Raw genomic sequence first — 20,346 nt, 5'->3', positions numbered from 1 at the left:
AAGTTCTCTCTTGGGTTCTGTGGTTGATTCCACCAAGGGGGCTGGAGCATAGCACGTGCCTAACTCGCAAGAACAAAGGTGTTAATACATTAGGTTTGTAATGTGGTAGGGTCTACGGGACCAAAGGTTTTGGGGGGCCTCCCTCCACTAAATCTAAGTCATTCTCTGGATAGAGTATTATGTTTAATACTGCCCCAAAGGTCCATAGTTGGTCTTGTGGCTGAAATAGTTTTTATAGTCCCTATACTTTTTCCTCTTCCCAACCCCAAATTTCTTTTACCTGAAATATGTGCTAATCTACTTTGTCTCATCTGTATAAAGTGTGGTCCCCCTTTTCCCCTCCTCCTCCAGGTGTCCTTATGTGGCTTCCTTATGTCATTAGTGGGGAAAGAAAGAGCCTTGGGTCATTTTTGCAAAAGTATCTAAAGTTGTCAAACAAGAGACTGAAAAGCTCTCAGTACCAGAAATTCAGTAAAACTGAGGCTCCATCTGCTTTCCCTTAATGACCAGCATTGTACATTTCAGTCCCCAACTCAGGGAGAGCTGGTATCCCAGTTGCCTGACAAATGAGTGAAATAAGAAATGAGGGTCTTTCAAATGATCATCAGTTAATTGCACCCCAGAAGAAAAAAAAAAATTTTTTAACTATGCTAAAATCCTTAGCCTTCAGATTAAGCTGTTTCATTTCTTGAGTATTTGAGGCATTTGTTAACAACAGAATAAAGTCTGTGTACAGGTATTTCCTTACATCATGGATATTTTGTTAATAACATTGAATGAGTGAATAATTGAGGATTTTTGAAAAGGCTTCTAGTCATTGGCCAGGACAAGACCAAACGTGCTTCTTGTTGAAATACTGTAAGGTTTGAGTTTGGAAGGAAAGCTAGCAAGATTTCACTAGCATTGTGTGTTGAGGTGTTAGGATGTGTATGAACCTGCAGTTGTTGGGGATTTTTCCTTAATATTGAATTTGGTTTCTTTCTCGGGGACTCTTTTATTGGGGTAAAAAACACATAACGTAAAATTTACTATTTTAACCATTCTAAGTTTATATTTAAGCTCATTGTTGTGCACCCATCACCATTCTCCACTCCAGAACTTTTTCATCATCTCCAACTGAAGTTCTGTACTCATAAATCAGCCACTCCCTGTACCCCTATTCACTTGTTCCCTGGGGACCACTGTTCTCCTTTCTCATGTAAATGGAATTGTACAATATTTGTCTTTTTATGTCCTGCTTATTTCACCTCTGGAAATTTGATTTTATGCATACTTGTTTAACAGATTGCTTTGAGGGGTGATAATTGTTGACCTCAAAAATAAAACAATTATTTTACCAGCAAAAATGAGCTTGTTCGGGAATAGCAGAGAATTGTTATCCAGGACAAGCATGCTGTACCAAAAACCATAGGCAAGTCCAACAAACAAAGGAGAGGAATGTTATTTTATGGAGAAAAAGGAGGAAGTTGGGAGGGGTTGTTTTGAATAAAATTCCCATGGAGAAAAGGGAAAGTTCAGAGTGATAATGTTTTCTCACTGGCTGTGTTGCTGGGTTAGTAGATTCCTTATAGGAGATGCAATGTACAGTTGACCCTTGAGCAACGCCGGGGTTAGGAGCACTGACCATACCAGCAGTCAAAAATCTGTGTATAGGGCTTCCCTGGTGGTGCAGTGGTTGAGAGTCCGCCTGCCGATGCAGGGGACGCGGGTTCGTGCGCTGGTCCGGGAAGATCCCACATGCCGCGCGGAGCGGCTGGGCCCGTGAGCCATGGCCGCTGAGCCTGCGCGTCCGGAGCCTGTGCTCCGCAACGGGAGAGGCCACAGCGGTGAGAGGCCCGCGTACCGCAAAAAAAAAAAAAAAAAAAAAAAAATCTGTGTATAATTTATAGTCGGCCCTCTGCACCTGCAGGTCCTCTACACCCAACTTGGGATTCAACCAGCTGCAAATCATGTAGTGCTGTAGTACAATATTTACTATTGAAAACAATCAGTGTGTAAGTGGACCCGTGCAGTTCAAACCCATATGTTGTTCAAGGGTCAACCATACATCTGTTCTGGTTGGGTCCTGTAACTGGTGATTCTGTCCTGTTGATGATTCTTCTCTTGGGCTCTGTAATTGACAGTTCTTCCTGTAATTGACTGTGGAGTGGGGCTTTGTGAGGGCTCCCCCTTGTGGCCTCCTGACTCCATTTTCATGAGGCTTCCCTTTATTTTCACATGATAATCAAAAACTTAACAATTGTCCAGTTTCAGCTGTGGGTCTGAAATTCTGCATCCGGAAGTGCTACAGTCTTTATTAAACCGAGTGACTAAAATAATGTGGCGTTTTGATCAAGAGCTCCACGTTCAATTTTTTGTTGTTGTTAAATATTCCTATTATAAGAAAGTTTCTCATACAAGAAATCTTAAATTTTTCTTAAAAATTCCACTTATTGGTTGTTGTTGCTGCTGCTATTGCTCTGATTGTTTGGAGGTTCATTACCTGTATTATTTGCTTCCAGGTCTTAGCAGGGCTTGAGGGAGGTTTAATCTCCCTGAATACTGAAATCAAGTTTAGTGGTCCGCAGGAAGCACTGGAATTGACATGTAATTAGCAACAATCCTGTCTTTACTGCTTAGCCCTCAGTTCTGTAACCCTCACCCCCAGCAGCACCCTAGTCTTCTTCTGGAGTCCAATTAGAGTCCTAAGGGAGGAGGACCCCCAGAGGGGCGGGGGGAGGTGAGAGGGAAAGAGAGACCTTGTCCGGGGGCAGATATTTAAATTTAGAATACTAAATTTCACATTTCATATCCAAGAGATACCCCATGCATTGTCTAGAATTGCTCTCGAATTGCTCCTTTCATTTTTTCTTAAGATGATCTGTTCCACTGTAAAGGCTGTGCCGCACTGCTTGGTGGATTTGGAGATGCTGAGTGGAAAAGACAACCACAGTGAAACAATGCGCCCGGAGTTGGCTTGTGGCTTTTGTTTGCTTGTCCCTGTTTACCTATTCATAGTCATGGATCCATTCTGCTGCTGCCTGGTATTGTGGAGTTACATACAATAGCACCCCACTATACTACAGGTTGAGAAGAGCAAAGATAATGCACACTTTCTGGACTGTTCATCTTTCACTAAAAGATGTAGTGTGTGTCAGGATGACAGAGGGGCACGGCTGGACCCACGTGCAGCTGATTCCCGGGTCTGCTGTGTGCTCTGTGAGCTGCAAAGTGTTTCCTTTAAAACAGCTAATCCTGCACGACCGTCTCCTGCATTTTATTATCAGAACCTACACACACACACACACACACACACACACACACACACACACACACGCTGCTTTCTTAACTCATTGGGGAAAGAGCCACTCTGTATCTCATCCTTGCACATCCTGTGTCATGATCATGTATTCTTTAAAAAAAAAAAAAAAAAAATTGAAAGAGAAAGAGAAAAAGGGGGGTGGGGGTGGAGAAGGTTGCCATCCAGTGGAGGAAGGAGTAATTCCCAGCTTCATTCAGGAAAAAACGCAGGCTGAAATATGCTTAACTATTTTAACTTGGCTGGGGATTTTTATCACCAGAAGGGTTTTTTCCTTAGTGGCATCGGGAGCCAAATGGGTGCCATGTGCCTTTAAGGGAAGAAGTGCCTCACCAAACTTCGCTGTAGTTGTGTCTCACCGTTTGGGTAGGGAAGGAAAGTGTTAATTTCTTATTTGTACACTTTTTTTCCCCCGACTTCCTTCCTATTCACTTCATTAAATCTAGAGGCAGTTCAGCATGGGAGCCGTCTGTATGTTGAATTAGGGCTCGCACTCTTGCGCAACACGTCACCAGTCGGAAACTGGGGGTTTGCTTCTGTGATTTATTTCAATATTGTGCTGGTAAAAGGTTTGGAAGGGAATTCTTTGTGGGGTAGTACTTGAGCATTGTGTAGCAAGTTTTGTGTGTGTGTCACTCGCCCCTAGCCCTGAGTGGTGTCAGTGAAGCCAGTTGAATAAATAATTTTTTAAAGAGGAGAATAGTTTAAAATTTTCCATGCATAATTTTACTTACAGGCAGGAGTAATCTTACTCCACTCGAAGTGCGAAAGCACGGGGAAATATTTAGTGAATTGATTTCCATTAGAAAAAGACCCTTAGAAATCCCTGAACATAAAGCACTGCATATGGATGTGTTTGGGGTCTTTGGGGAGGAGGGAAGATGTTTTGTAGTTCTCTGCATTCCTGCATAAAACCTTAATTTAAGGGGAATAATGGTCAGTACTTTGTGTGTTTCCTTATGATTCCAAAACCTAAATTTACTAAGAATCTGCACGTATTAGCAATTGTAATAAAAATCGTTTCACTGGTTCTTTTTGCAGTTTAATTTGTTTTTGCTTCTTAGCTACTCCCAGATTTAGAGATTGAAAAGTCCAAATATCACAAGCTTATGCTTTGTTCCTTTTTTGCAAAATTAAGGGGGGGAGGAGGTAAAGTAGAAATATTCTTTTCACAACTTCCCCCTCATCATTTATCCCACAGAAAAGAAAAACAATGAAAAATTTTACAGCATGAAACTGAAAGTGAAGTGTCACAGTTGTTCGGGATTTTCTTTAAAGAGAATAACATACTGTATTAAAATATTTGAGAACATGCACATTGCTTTTACTTACATGCATTTAATGAAAAAGTCTTTTATCCAAGAAAAAAAAAAATGCATCTTAGACTGCTCCAAAACCATGCAGCCTGTTTTTTCAAGGCACTAAAATGAGCTTTAAAATACAAAAATAAAAAATAAATAAAAGCATACCTGGTTTTAATTTTTTAAAAATAAATTTGAATATTAATTTGTTTTCTTATTGGCTTAATTGTTCAAATGCAAGTAAGAATCAGAAACCACCTGAGCTAAAATCTCTAATTCTGCTGCCTGGAATAATAAGGGGGAAAAAATATGATAAGTAGTTGTCAATATTAAAACAGGCTGAAGGAGGAAGGCTTCGGGCCTTGTAGTGGGTAGAATGAAACAGCAGATTTGAGTATCCACAATCCTTTCAGTATTAAATTTTCAGTAAAATAAAATTACTTGTATATGAAAACATAGCCTTTCCCCAGCTCTCTTTTTTTTCCTGATCAGCTGATGAAGAGACTAGCAGCTCGCTGCTTTGCTGGCTTGTTAATTTTATCCCCACTAACTGTGATTTCCGATAGCCGGCCTGCTGATAGTGGTAAGGTAAATATCCTTTTTCGTTGCCGTCTTGAAGATTCAGTAGAACTACATCCCAGGCATGTGTAGGTGTGTAACACATCAAAAGCCGGTGTTCTCCGTATTTCTGTGTGTAACTGGGTGCTTGAGGAGAGCAGTACCATTAACTGTTGACAGCCTTGCATGCTGTATTTATTATTAGCATGTTCAGCCTCCAAGATTTGCGGGACAATTTCCTTTTCTTGATTTTCGCTTTAGCTGCAGTGTGTTTAGCTGTATAGTGGGTGTCCTGCTTTTAGGCAAATGAATATTAATGAAATAACGTGGAGCTTTTTTTTTTCTTTTTCTTTTTTCTTTTTCCTCATAACCCATCAGACCTTGCCTCCTTCATAGTGGTTATCATCTGAACACTGTAGGATCGTGATGGAAATTGTCTTTTGATTATTAAGGCCTAGGCTCAGACTGTCCCTTTAGGATTCTGTCTGTGTGCATGTTGCTTCTCTGGGGTTGCACGTTGGAAGATGCATAGAAAACCTTTTTTTTTTTTTTTTTTTTTTTTTTAATCCCACTGGCATTTTTAACATGCCAGGTTGTTTTGTGTTCTGCACCAGGTTTTCTTCACAAAACCTTTCTTTTTCAGAAGGCATTGTACATAAGTGAAAGAAATTATGTCTGAGCTGTAATCACTCTTTATATTGATTGTTATACTCACATGATCATAAATATTAGCCATGTTTGGTGCTGTGGAGAAATGAAGGTAATTGCCTGATGATTAGAGCTCTTTTCAGCCACGAGACATACTGGAGGCAATATTGAGGGGCAGGAGGAAGAAATAACATCAGTTATTTTGTGTAAGAAACCAATCTCAAAATGTAATTTCAAGGTCTTTTTAAAAATCTTCCTTTCCATGATCAAATTTTCTCTTATCTATTGTTGTTTTTTTCCTTGCAGTTTTTGTTTTTGGGTTTTTTTCCCTTTATTCTTCTTAAGTTTTGAGATTTACTAGGGGGAAAAAAGTTTAAACTTCTGGGTCTGTCACATGGATCTTTTAGCCATTTATGAACAGGTTTCTTTTTATACCTGGTTGTTTTTATAGCTATTTTATTATCTCTCTGCATTAGTGCTGCTGGCTCTGGTTTAAAGCAAGCGTTTGCAGGTAATTGGAAAAAAGTGTTTTTTGTTTGTGTGTGTGTTCTTGATCTGGATGATTTAAGTGCGTTTACCCAGGAATGTGGCTTTGTACTTCCTGTTTCCTTGTTTACTAATTGCTACCTTAGAAGAAAATCTGGATGGAATTTTGATTTTATGTTGTGAATCACAAATAAATTGATGTTAAACCTCAAAGAAGAGAAGATCGAAGCTTATATGATTGTAAGGATGTAGTCTTAGGGAAATTTCTTCTTCACTCCCCTTTTTTTGGTTTACCTTTTACCTTCTACAGTAATGAGACAATAAAGGTCTTTTTCTTATATTGAGCTGAAATGTCATTTGGTTTTAGTTATCTTCAAACACTTAAATATATAGATCTTTTCATATTTGTCACATTCTTTGCTATTAGTGTTTCGGGCCTTCACATATTTTGCTCCTGAAACAGACTTGGGTTAAAGATGCATTTATCCAATATGGTGGTCTTCTATTTTTAATTCTTACTTCACTGATTACTGTTAACTTTTACTTTTTTGTTGTTGTTGTTAGTTTCATTTTATTCTACTTATGTAAATTGTTTTCTTTTCCGTATTCTCTTGTCTTGAATTTTTCTCCTTCGTTCCCTATTAACAGGCCATTGAAGACGGCAATTTGGAAGAAATGGAAGAGGAAGTACGGCTTAAGAAGCGAAAAAGACGAAGAAATGTGGATAAAGATCCTGCAAAAGAAGATGTGGAAAAGGCCAAGAAGAGGAGAGGTCGCCCTCCAGCTGAGAAACTGTCACCAAATCCCCCTAAACTGACAAAGCAGATGAACGCTATCATTGATACTGTGATAAACTACAAAGACAGGTGAGCGTTTCATTCCTTCACCTCCATCATCTTCATCAAGACCACAGGTAACGCTGCCTGCAGAGCAAGATTTATTAAGGTGTACACTGGGTTCCGGGCCCTTTCTACCTCCTGTTTGATGGTTTTTGCTCCAGAGGTATCAGTAAACTTGTACTCTATTCAGAGAGGCTGCTCTTGATATTTTGTGTGATATTTTACCAGGTGTTATTTAAGGTATTTGGAAATAGGCGTTTAGATGACAAAATTAAAGGAAAAAAAAGCTAAGCTGGAGAAGCGTTCTTAAGGATTTCCAAAATACCATCACTGATGTGGAAGGATTGGAAAGAGAGTGAAATTATACCTTTGGATTGAGGTGTTAGAGGAGAAAAAGAGTCGTATCACATATTTAAGGTAAATGTTCATGCTAGGACTTTGTTTTAAGCCAAACCGATGCTTCCATCAAAAATACCGTTCCTTCTTTCCTTCCAAGACACTTGAATTTCTGAGCACTTGTTCGAGCCATCTCCCTCTTTCTCATAACCCTACCTAGACAGGATGGTTTTTCAGCAGATTTCCCTCTTTTTCATGGAACTTTTCAATGTGAACTTTGAGAAATCTGTACTGGACACTATCCCCAGGCCATTTTTAAACAATACACAATTATTTGAAAACCAAAGTAAAGATGTTCTAGGGTGTCAGGCAGCCCTATATAGTTGATAAACTAGTTAGGCTACATTTTGGTCGGTTGATTTGAATTCTACTCAGTAATCATGTGATGCAGTTTTAATAGGAAGATGACATCTCATTTCAGTTGAAAAATTGAAATTTTTTTTCCTCTAAGTTACATAGTGGCATGAATCAATTTTTCGTTACCAAAAATTCTTGACATTAACTGGTGTTGCTCTATATAACTGGAATTGTTTACTACAGATAAGTTGTGCTTTTAGTTCTTCATGGTAATTTTAGTTGCATGTCTTCATACGAGGAAGAAAACCTCATCATGAAGATTAAGTAGTATAAAAAGCAAGAAACTTTTAATGGGGTTTTACTGATAGCTCCTTAGAGAAAATATAAAGACTTTTCAGAAATGGTGAAAGGGACATAGGAGCAGATGCGTGTGGAAGGGTCAGAATTTCTTGCTCCTCTCTACCTACCAGGTCTCTCAGGTTCCCTGCTTACTATTTTCACTATTATTTTCCTTTTTTTTTTTTTTAAGTCATTCTTTTTGAGCATTCTAAAGTGGCCACAAAGGGCATCCCCATTACATTAGGTTTGGATAAGCTGTTCATTGGCACAGGGGAATGATAGTAATCTAGGAAGGAAAATTTGGCCATGAGATCATTCTTTGCCCAGGTGAACACGCAAACTTCCTTGTAAACCCGGAGTCAGTAATTCTCTCTGTCACGTTTCTGTTCCTCCCCAGCTGTACTGGTAGATTGGCTGGAAGAAGGAGTAGTTGCCAGGAAGCCAGGTTGGACAGTTAACACCTTATTTTATCAGCCCCTGGTGTAGAGAAAAATAAGCAGAGAGTATCACTCTGCACATACCTCTAACTTTTTGCCTTTGTCCCAGGAGAGTGAAAATGCCTGTGGCTTTGACCAGGTGTGCCTTGATATCTAACAGGCATTGTGTTCATTACCTGCTGAGTGGGCCTAGGGCTGCTGTAACATTGAGAAGAGCCAAGAAAGTCCTTGGAGATTTGGAAGCGAGGCCTCTTATGCCAGGTGATGGCTGTCTCCTCCTTTAATGGTGTAAAAGAAGTCACCAGCCAGTGGACCACGTACTGCCAACAGATGGTTTTATTTCATGTTTCTCTTTCTTTTTTCCTTTTTTTTTTTTTTTTTTAAGCAAACATCAAAGCTGGAGAGAGTTCTTATAAAAACGTCAGGGTTTCCCCCCTTCCCCCTTTTTTGGAAAAACCTAAAAATCTGGCAGCACTCTACCTAGCCTTCCCTAAAGTAACAGTAGGAGTGGAACCCACACCCCAACCCGTTGCAGACTGTCTGCTCTAGGCGGCCACCATCCCCATCGCTCACTACCGTCCCCCCAATATGGAGTGTCAGTTGCCATTTATCATTGTGTTTTTCGCACCTGGCCCACTTCACTCCTTTATATCACCTGCTGGCTCCGTAGCCTTTTAGGTTTGTGATTTCCTGACGCACAGGGCTATGGGCTGATGACTTTTCCAGAACCCACCCCCCAATACAGAGTAGTATGAAGTTAGGTCTCTTTAACCTCAGCTAAGCATAGCACAGTAGTTGAAGCTCTTGTCTTGGTTTAACTACCTGCATTTGAATCCTATCTCTACCATTTACTACCTGTGGAGCAGCTGGGCAATTTACTTAAACTCCCTGATCCTCAGTTTTCCTAGTCCACAAAATGGAATGATTACTGTACCTGCCTCTAGAGGCGTTAGGAAGATTTGATGAGTTAATACAGCTCTTTGAACAGTTTAATTATTAATAATCAGCCTTTCAGACAATTTATAGCAAATCAGGTAGGTGAATGGAGCTCTGAGCACTGTAAAGAAAATGTCCTTGCTCATACGGCTTTCATACTGTTATTTCCAAAACCAGAAAACACAGCTTCACTGGGAATGATGACTGAGCATGTCTTTGCTTGTACTATAGGGAGAGACTATTTAAATATTTCAACCTGCAGACACTGAATCGTTTGTTTGTTTTCCCCCTTTCTCTGGTTTTATTTATTTGTTTTACTTTTCCTGAAAGTACCCTGGTAAGGCCCATTCTATTACTGCCCACGTTTAGGTACTTCTGGGAAGTATGTTCTAAATTCTCCACTGCTACATGTTTCATGTATATTTCGTGTTAGCGATCCTCTAGAAAAAAAGCACTTACTCAGTTTATGTTTTTTATGTCTCTTACCAAATTTGGTGCTCAAGTAGGAGGTACTCAAATTAGGAGGGCCTTAATTAGATACATCATATTTTGGGTTGGTTTTAGAAATTGCTGCTGAGAAATGTACTTCGCCATGTGTTGAGATTTTTGCACCAGTAAAGTCAGTGACTAATATAGTAACTCAACCTACCTGTGAAAGAAGTACCACCTGGACTAACCTCCTTCCCATCACCTCAGTCAAATGTTACAGCTCTGACAGTCATGTACATTAGCAGCGTATTAAGAACTGCCATCTATATTTAACTGATCCATAAGAATTAATTAGCTCTTATGAGACCGTTTTTATTTTTTTCTCAAAGTTCTTGCATGATTCTGGGACAGATGTATTTTTATTGTTTAAAAAGAACTAGGATAATTTGTGTCTATTTATTGCCTTTGTTTTCAGTGCCAGTCTTAATTTTTTTAGGGGGATGCTTTTAAAAAATGTGACCCCCCTCTCCCCTCCTAGAGGCAATAATTCTGTGTGATTCACAAATGTAAAATTTTTCTGCGGTCATCTCTACTAGAGGTAGCACTGATCTGTCGTTACTGTTCCCACCATTTTATTTCTCCAAATAGAAAACTTGATATGAAGTATTATTGGAAGGCTTTGTTTTGATTTGTTAAGCATGCTTATGTAGAAGGCTTTTAAAATTATATTCTCCCTTTATATAATATTTAACCTAAGATCTTTTTTTTCTTGGAAAAGGGATTCATCCTAATTTGCATCTGGACCCTTTAAAATTGCCCCTGTGAAGAGATGGTGATGGTGAAAAAGCAGGGTCTGGGTTTGGTGGAGCTATTCCAAGTCTAGAGACATGGCTTATATATAGTTACTTGGATAAGGAGGGAGATTCCTAGCGGGAATTCTTAGTGTTAGAAGGGGTTTTAGCTCTACCTGGTCCAGCTTCCCAGATGTGTCCCCCTGCATCGCCTCTAGCAGACCATCATGTAACCTTGTGCGAACATGCCCAGCGTTAGCTCACCGTGTCAGGAAGCTGTTCGTGACACCAAAGGACAGCTCTAAACACGACAGGCATTTCCTATATGAAAACAGACTCAGCCCTCTGACTTCTAGCTTTTGTTCTGCTTGGAACTTCAGAGTCAATCTGTTCTCATTCCGAGAAATGTCCTTTAAAATATTCATAAACGTATCTGCCTCAAGACATTCTCCTTCGGGTTGTAACACCTCACTTTGCTATCTGAGTGATGCCTGGACTTCCAGCCATCCCGGTCCCCCCCAACCCCGCCCCGCCCTTAGACACATTTTACTTTCTTAGTGTCCCATTGAAAACATAGCACCCAGAACTCCAGAGGTATTCTGATGGCGGCTAATTGCAGGACGGTTAGCCTCCTGTTCTGGACACCAAAATTCTGTTAACATAACTCAGGAGCGTGTTAACTTTTTTCACCATCCTTGACTCAGAGTCAACCCACGTAGAAAACACGACTTCTTGAAAAACTCCCTCTCCCGCAAAACATACACACAGTTCTTTTCTCACGTGAATGCTGCCAAGGTTAGCCTTCAGCTAAACCTCTGATTTCTTTTTATCCTGTATCGACTTACTCTTATATAGTTTCATCTTACTGATTTTTGTACCACCATTCTAGCCTATTGATGTAACACTGATTACTTTATGCCTTTTTTTAAAAAACAAAACGAAACCACGTTTACTTGTTTTCCTAAGTTGTTGTCACCTGAAGATTTTCTATAAGCTATTGCAAAGAAACTTCTAAAGGGCAAAGGACAGGTCTTCTCTAACATGCCCCTGAAAATCACTTAAGGTTGACGTGCATTTATTAATCAGTAATCTTTAAAGTTGATGAACCGTCTGTGAACTCACATGACCATGCTATCATGTCACCCACATTCATCTATCCTTTCTCAAGGTTATCAAAAAAAGCTAAAACCAAGATATACCGTGTTTGTGGCCTCTCTAATCCATCAACCTAGAAACCCTGCCGAAAGGATGAAATGAGGTTAGCTTGCCATGGCTTTTTCTAAGGGACCCCCTACCGGTACTTAATGATGTTATTTATCTTCTCTCTGTAGCCCTGTGGCATCTGAATAATTGCCTCTAAATTTTGACCAAGGGTCCACATCAAGCACAGCCGTCTGGAGTTTCCCTTCTCCTTTTGAAAGTGGGACATTCAGTCTTCTGATTCCATTTCTATTCTCTGTGATTTCTTAAAACATCATTAGCAAAAGCAATCTACACACTCTTTCAGGATGTAATTAGTTTGCGACTGGACACTTGAACTCATCTGAAGCTTCTTGATACGCTCTATCGACTCTCCTATCAGTAGCTTTTGTTCAACATTTATTATGCCTTGCTTTTCAAATCTGAGCGTCTGTTCATGTTCCCGAAGTGTCTGGAAACAGAATATGAGGAGGTTATCGTCACCTCCTCCCCCTCTGATAGCTGTGTGAAGACCAGCAGGAGTGTCCTGCGCGGATGGGCCCCGCTGTCTGCAGAGGGTCTGGACTTCAGGTGCAGCTCTGAGGATGGACAAGGGAAGCAGCGGGGAGGCGGGAGATACCTGCCTGACCCTGGCACACAGTGGGGCGGCCGGGGTGGCCAGACGGCTCCTCCCTCCCTGATACCTGATGCCTTTCAGGCTCTGCTGTCTTCCCGGAGGCTAGGCTGTCTTCTTCTTGCCCCTCATTTTAAGAGACACACTGATGACTTCCCTAGGAATGGTGGAAGGTCTCCGCATCTTCTGAATCTTAGCTCTCCCCACATTGTAGAAAATCATTCATTGGTCCTGGAAATATTCACTGCATGATTCCCCCCTTCTTTCCAGCCCTGAGGGCCAGAGGGTGAAAAAAGACTCACGGTACTTACCTCCACTAGCTCGCCATGTGGTAGAGGAGATAGCGCGGATAGTACTGAACAGGCAGGTGGCCTGGGAGATTCAGGGAAGGCGGGGTCACCTGAGCCCCTTATATAAGAATATAATAACATTATCTTGAGTTTATGGTCTCTTTTGGGGGGGGGAAATCTATATTTATTTATTTATTTATTTATTATATATTTATATATAAGATATATTTATATATATGATATATATATATGATATATATCATATATATATATTTATATATATATATGATATATATATATATCACTATCACTGCATTTACCTGGGAAAAGTGAGCTGGCATTTTACCCCGTTACATTATAGTACCTTTCTAAGGACTTGGGCATACTGCAAACCTAAGGACTAAGTGTACTTGTTTAATTCGTGTACACAAATTCCTATATACAGATGGAAAGTCATTTGTAGCATTCCCCTCGTTTCGAGTAAGGCTGAGGTACTGTCTTAAAGGCCCACATATAGTCAACCCATATTCCAGAAGGGATGGGCTGTTACTTTAAAAAGCTGCCTTTTCTTATGCCAATATTATCTCCCCAAAGTGCTGTATCTGAAGCGTATTTAGGTATTTGTGATGTCGAAGGCTTTCCCTCAGTGATCATCATCCTGAGTCTTCCATCCAAGATGGACTAATCACACCAGTGTTCACACTGTCTTTTTAAAATTGATTTGTAGTAACATACGTTTTGAAAGGCAAATCCATACCATCCTTTAATATGCTTTTTTGTTGTGTTTGTACTTTTTTTTTTCAGTCAGATTGCTGACCCATGTAGGTCTGTCCCCACATACTCCTTATCAGAATCGTTGGAAAGCATTCTGTGGGAATTTCCTTTGATCAGAGCCTTCCTTCCCCGATGAGGTGTAATCTCTGTTAGTGTCAGATCATAGAACCATGCCCACCTCTCTCTCCAAAGTATTTGCAGTGTGTCCCGTAACGTGTCTACAGAATGGTCTTCACAATTACACATTCTGAGACAACACGGTCTATTTCAGCTATGGTATCCCTTTGGTTAACACCGTCATCAACTCAGGGTCCCCAGTGTGTTGGGAGAAAAGTGGTCCCAATTCTGTGCCTTATTCCTAACACACCCTTACATACAGAGTTTCCCTCAGCATTTCTCCCAGGCCCCCCACCGCTTCAGTGTCCTCACCCACTGTCTGCGTCAGGTCCTTTACCATCATCGCCGGCCATGCTTGGACGGCTGCATGCTGTCTGCTCCTCCTCCTGCCTCTGATTCATGGATCCCCTCTTGTCAGTGGTTACTTAAGAACTTTCAGTAGCTTCTTATTGCCTACCCGATAGCGACCAGACTTCTTACCGTGGGAAAGATAGTCTTCCACAACCTGGCCCTAGAACCTTCCCAACTTCATCTTCCAACGTGCAACTCTCCCTTGTATGTCAGACGTTCCACCCGATTCTCTGCTTTTCCAATATCGCCTGTACTTTTCACCTCGCCACTCCTGGATTTACGCTTTGCGCCTTCTGTAGTGTCTCCCGCTCTCCCAGGGCACAGTGGGTAAGGTCTCTGAGGGGGGATGTGTAAGTGGCCAGACGTGGGCTGTGTATGCCAATGGCACCGTCTTTGCCTGGAGTAAGACCTAGAGGGGGTGGAGGGATTTCCCAGGGCGCGACACCCGTCTCAACTGCTTCTCTGCCACCACGCAAAGGAACGCCAGCGGTGCGGTTGCAAAATCCTCAATGGAAGAGGCTTCCCTAGAGGCCTGGAGAAGGAAGGGCCAGAGACCTCACGTGGCGGTTGTCATTTCCAGTTGAAGATCATTAACTTGGTGATGTGTTGGAAAAGAATGGAGGTCTGGGAAGGAGAGCTGACTACCTAGATGGTGTGCAGAAACCAAGTTAGGCTGTGGTTCGGTGCACCCTCTGTGTGCTGGCTGCTGTAACCAAGTACAGTATCCCGTTTAGGGTTCACAGCCATTTTCCGAGGTAAGTATCATCTCAGAATGGGACCACTTTTCCCATTTCACAAGTGAGAAGCTAGACTCGCATAGGCTGAAGCTACTCCATTCCTAAGGTCAACCCCTACCCCCGGCAAGCAAACGCTGCCTGTCCTCCACTGCTTCTAGAACAACGGGTGGAAACGTGTGGAGGGAAATGAGACCAGAGTAACAGGTATTTACGCATTCAGGAGAAGCAGGAAACGTCCCCAGTAATCTTCCCAACAATCCCCCGAGGTTGGCAAGGCAGGTAGGTGAGGAGACTTGAAGCTTGGAGCGTGAGATGAATTACCCGAGGTCACCAGCCTAAGAGGAAGGAGCCGGGCTGGGACGAGGACCCAGGTCTTCTGACTCTAGTGTTCTTTCTACTCTACCACAGGTGTAACGTGGAGAAGGTGCCCAGTAATTCTCAGTTGGAAATAGAAGGAAACAGGTCAGGATCTGTCTTGTATTCCCGGGTCTCTAAATACAGGTATCCCTTGGTCCACCAAACAGAGTGATTCCTAAAGACTCGGCCTTTGGAAGCAAATTTCTCCAGTGGCCTCCTGACCACCCCTGCTTGGAGTGGGAGATGGAGGCACAGATATTCTCAAACACCTGTCTCGTGGCTTTTGAAGTTTTTTGTGCTGTGTTTTAATTTGGGCGTGTCCATCCTGTAACTGCACTCCTTACAAAGGCATCAGGAGCCGCCACTGAGCAGGACGGTACCCCCAGCATCACTCAGCCATGGGTTTCTGTTGCTTTCCCCCGCCACTTCCAGCGCAGCTTCTGTCTTACGTCCCACGGGCCACTTAACTCCGTGCTTTCTTGGTTCTGAAGCTTACTGAGAAGCACCTGGGGTGCCGCGTGCGCGTGCCTGCCCTGTCTGACGTTGTGGAGTCAGTCACATGTGCGGAGGGTCTGCGCACCAGGTGGGGTTCAAGGCATGACTTCTGGGCTTACCTGTCCTGTACAGTCTTAAGCATCCTCGGGCAGCTTGTTTAACCTTTGTGTGCCTCTGCTTCTGTCGAGTGGGAAGCAGAAGTGTTTTTTTCCTAGAGATTTTGCGACACTGAGATGATGATAGTTGAGACGGAAAGAGGGATGTGCGTGCTTTGTCAGGGTTAGGCGTTGTTAGTAGTATACTGAGAATAACATTTCTTTCCCCCTTTTGGTCAGCCTGTACTTTAAAAAAAATATCGATACAGTACTTTGCCATCCATATTCCACTTTTGTCAATTGACTTAATGACGTCCTTTGTGGCACTTCTTTCCCCACTAGTATAGGATCCAATCTAGGGCCAGGAGGCAAAAGAATTGAAGCTGTGTCCTGTATTTCAGAATAAATACCATCACCAGTTGTGGCCTTCCCTTTTATATAGGGAGATTAAACGTGGGGTGATTTGTACCCACCCATATCTGTGCAGAGGTGAAACTGGTGGGTAGGACTGTCAGTTTTGGGTATTTCTTATTGTAAACAGTGAGCAATCCTGGAAGCCAGACACACAAACCATGCTGTGTACTAAGAGTCATCAGGAATGGTGTTCTGTTTTTGCCATTACAAGAAAGAACTCAGTCTGGATTCGAATTTCGGAACTGAAACAAGAAACACTTAACTTTTGGGGGCTTGAAATAATGAACTAACAGGGTCAGTCTTTCCAACTCAACCATGTAGAAAGGAGGCTTTATGGTCTAAAAGGCATGATATGGTCTAAAAGGCACGATACAGGCTAAACGCCCAGTGCAGTGAACAAGGACAGGCATAAGCTCCTTCACCCCATATCCCCTCTTCCATCAGAATAATCATGTGACCGTGAAAAGTGGATTAATAACTTTAAAGGGTGTTAAGAGCCCCCAGTGTCGTGCCTTGGCTTTCTGAGGAGACGATATGACCATATGTAGTTAGGATCCAGGTAAATCCTTCTACCGAAGACACATTTAAACTGCAATTTCCAGAGGCATAGAAGGGGCTTGATGTTTGCTTCCTCAGGACTCTGCGGAGTCTGTCTGGTCCCATACTGTCACATACGCTTCTTCTCCCCAGAAACCCGAGTTTAAGACACGTTGTTCAGAGCCTGCCTTATGATTAATTTTTAAACATTCTTAAAAAAAAAATCCCTCCATATGTTCAAAAGCACTGAGATTTTCTATGTGTCCGTCTCTGTGTAAGTATTGAGAATGGGGGGCGGGTGGGGGGGGGAGTAAAATGGAACATGCCTTAAAGCGTAGTTGGAAAGAGTTACATAAAGCAATAACGCGCATCTACGGTATGAATCAAGTGCACGTGCCAGGTGGGAGGGTAGGAAGGGGGAAAGCAAAGTCGGTCGGTGGCTTGTGGGAGGAGTAGAAATCCCCCAAGCAGCTGGGGGGGTGGGCGGAGGCAGCCAAGGTGCCGAGACCCATGTGTGTAGGCGGCCAGGGAGGAGGTATGGAAGAGCAGCACCCCTTCTAGAGACCACACGTCTCTCAGTACGACTGGATCCTCAGGTGCATAGCATCGGACATGGCGATGGGGGTGAAGGCAAGAGAACACGTACTCAGAGAGAGGTGTGACTGACAGGACTTAGGGCAGACCAGATGTGAGAGACGGAGGAGAACTTTTGAAGGATAACTCCTGGTTCTCTGTCCTGAGTGGTAAGTGAAATTTACATTTACAGAAATGTGGCTGAAAAGAAAGGGCATGTGGTACCCAGCCCTACATACTCCATCCCAGGAAATCTAAATTCCCTCCATGGCTATTAACAGCCCTTAATGTCATGATTATGTTGTTAGTATTGACTGTCCCTTCAGGACCGGCTAAGAAGCTCTTATAGTCAAATTTTAGTTTTAGCAACATCGGCACCAGACATTCGGCATTTCTTTTTTTTTTTTTTTTTTGAGGTACGTGGGCCTCTCACTGTTGTGGCCTCTCCCGCTGCGGAGCACAGGCTCCGGACGCGCAGGCTCAGCGGCCATGGCTCACGGGCCCAGCCGCTCTGCGGCATGTGGGATCTTCCCGGACCAGGGCACGAACCCGTGTCTCCTGCATCGGCAGGCAGACTCTCAACCACTGCGCCACCAGGGAAGCCCCCAATCGGCATTTCTTTAAGTGGAGGAGGGAGGCTGTGACCAGATCTCAGGCTCAAGCCCCTTTGCATTTAATTAGATTACAGAGAAATTGCCATGAAATACAAGTGTGACCAAGTGGATACACTTAGAGAATCTTAGTTCTAGGCGAAGAGCCTTTCTTCATTGATTCTGTTTGGATACTTAGGGCTCAGCGACAGGGTTGGCAGTCTGTCTTGTGTACTAGCAGCGTGGGGAAGTCAGAACCTCACTTGATGTCCAGGGTGACGCTTCCCCAGAGTGTGGTCCTCAAACTCTCGTCCTGGAGCTTCTTGGAGAAGTCCCAGCGTGGTTAGAGGCTCTGGGAAGCTTTGTGTAAAGTAGCTTGCTGAACTTCGTCTAACCCAGCATTCCCCAAACTCATCTGACCAGTGAAGCCCCCTTTCCAGGGAACACTATTAATTAAAAAATCCATTAAGCTCATGTTTCCTGGAGCACATATTGGGAAATGCTGACTTAAGAGCTCAGAAGTTGCACTTAGTCCAGAGAGAATCAGCTCAGGGAAGTGTGGATTCTAGAACTTTATTTTGTCCTTCCTAAAAGTATTGATACTTTCAGATGTGTACTGGAATAAGCTGCTTTGGCTCCTAGTGACTTCACACTAATGATGCTCAGCCAGTTTTACCCACATACAGCAGGTGGGCAGCCCACAAATAAATGTGGTCCATCTGCTTTCTGAGGCCCAGGAAGCCTCCCCGAGGCTTCCAGCATCAGCCTGGCCCAGGAGCCCAGGGTCTCTGCCTCTCAAAGCTTCAGGACAAGCAGCATAAATGACCTCTCTCTGAGGGAGGGGAAGCAGTCCCAGCTGGAAACAGCAAAACTGATTTTCTTACAGGGCTGATAAAAACTCTTCATAACCACTCTCTGTCTTTTGATTTAGAAATGGATTGCTCTGAAAGAGGGCAGTTATTTGGGCATAAATGTTCTTGTGTATTCATGGGGAAAATATCTGCCTTGTTCCTTTAGAATCACACCTCATATGTCTTCCTTAAGAATTTCCTAAAACGGCCATTATAGGAAAAAGCAGCACTCAGGGTGCCTGCTACGACACACACACCCCTTTGACCAAGTGGCATTTGGGATTTGCAGCTCAGGTGGAGAGACATTTGATTTTGTTTACCTGCAAAAGCTTTGTGATTTTGAGTTTGATCACGATTCAGCCAAAAGCTCTGAAGCCTTTTTTTAACATTACGAAGTTAGACACCCAGGGAAAGACCAAAGGACAGAACATTCAGTGGAAGGGAAGGTGTGTCCTTACCTTTTGAAAGGAAGGCATCCTCTGAGTCACTTCCGGGTCTCCAAGATGAGGTGACAAAAGCTGATGAAATGGCGTGACCAATGTGTCTATCACATTGAGACAGGTGGACAGTTAGGATTCTGTACCTCTACCTGCTATGATGAAGTGTCGAGTGAGAAAAAGAGAAGAATCTAGGTTTCCCTAGTCAGTATTTCCAAAAAGTCAAGTGATAGGTGATGTCTTCTCAGTCATCTCCTCAAAATGCTTGTCTAAATAAACAAGTAAATAACAGTACTCTCTGAATCTCATGTCCAGGTGATCACCTCTGATTTGCAGTCATAAGTTCAGTGAGAGAATTCTGAAGGAATAAATAGGAACTTCATACAGTAGATTCTGTTGGTTGTAATATAGTAAACAAAAAATTTGTGGAATTATTGTTCTATTATTCTATTTATTTGGCTTTATATGGGAGAGTTAAAAGGTGCCAGTGGATGAACTGTGCTGTTTATGGTGATGTAAATAAAGGTCGGTCATATGCCCCTCAGACGACATTTTTCTGGGAAAAATCAAATTAGATTTTTGACTTACAGCATGTTTTCAAAGAAGGTAACCCATAAGAGTGTTTGAGGCCTACTTTATTTATGGATGACAGTATGGTTCCAAATTACATTAGATTGTAAATCTTCATTTTGTTGAACAAGAGTACCTTATTATTAATGTTTATTCTCTGGCATTTCTCCTCCTGGTCCTTAGTTCTTGCCCTTTTAAAAACCTAGTTGAATGTGTATTGCATTTACAATTTGATATCCTGCGGGGTTTTTTTTTTCCCCATTGAATGTCATAATGAGCATTTTTTTCTGTTTTTTAAGGCACATACTTTAAAAATACATAATTTTAGATTCTAGCCTTCCATTACTTATTTTCTTCCCCCCATTGTTTAACATTTTGGCTGCCTTAAATTATTTTAAATAATGCTGTGATGAACATCTTTACATGTCCATATACAATATATATATATCTTTATCCATATTCCAGCCTAGAGTAGATTACCAACAGCAAAACCATACATCAGAGTGTGATTACATTCAGGACGGTTGTTAAAGCCTTGCTGCTTTTCTTATTGAGCTGAGCAAGCCCTTTAAGCCTCCTAACGTGGGGGC

The 20,346-nt window shown here is 42.2% G+C and overlaps 1 protein-coding gene across 8 annotated transcripts in view; it reads left to right on the top strand.

The window, feature by feature from the left end:
- Positions 1-20,346, top strand: part of SMARCA2 (SWI/SNF related, matrix associated, actin dependent regulator of chromatin, subfamily a, member 2) — a 185,945-nt gene that overhangs the window by 143,895 nt on the left and 21,704 nt on the right. For 7 of the 8 annotated variants that reach the window (XM_060102240.1, XM_060102244.1, XM_060102246.1 and 4 more), the window contains 2 exons: positions 6,940-7,157; positions 15,246-15,299. In XM_060102240.1, the coding sequence (XP_059958223.1) occupies positions 6,940-7,157; positions 15,246-15,299 (272 nt within the window). The remainder of the gene's footprint in view (positions 1-6,939; positions 7,158-15,245; positions 15,300-20,346) is intronic. The other variant, XM_060102248.1, reaches the window with a different exon arrangement.

This window comes from Mesoplodon densirostris, chromosome 6 (assembly GCF_025265405.1).
Source record: "Mesoplodon densirostris isolate mMesDen1 chromosome 6, mMesDen1 primary haplotype, whole genome shotgun sequence".
In the NCBI taxonomy this organism is placed as follows: domain Eukaryota; kingdom Metazoa; phylum Chordata; class Mammalia; order Artiodactyla; family Ziphiidae; genus Mesoplodon; species Mesoplodon densirostris.
Note: the sequence above shows the minus strand (reverse complement) of the source record. Positions and strands in the feature narration are given on the sequence as shown.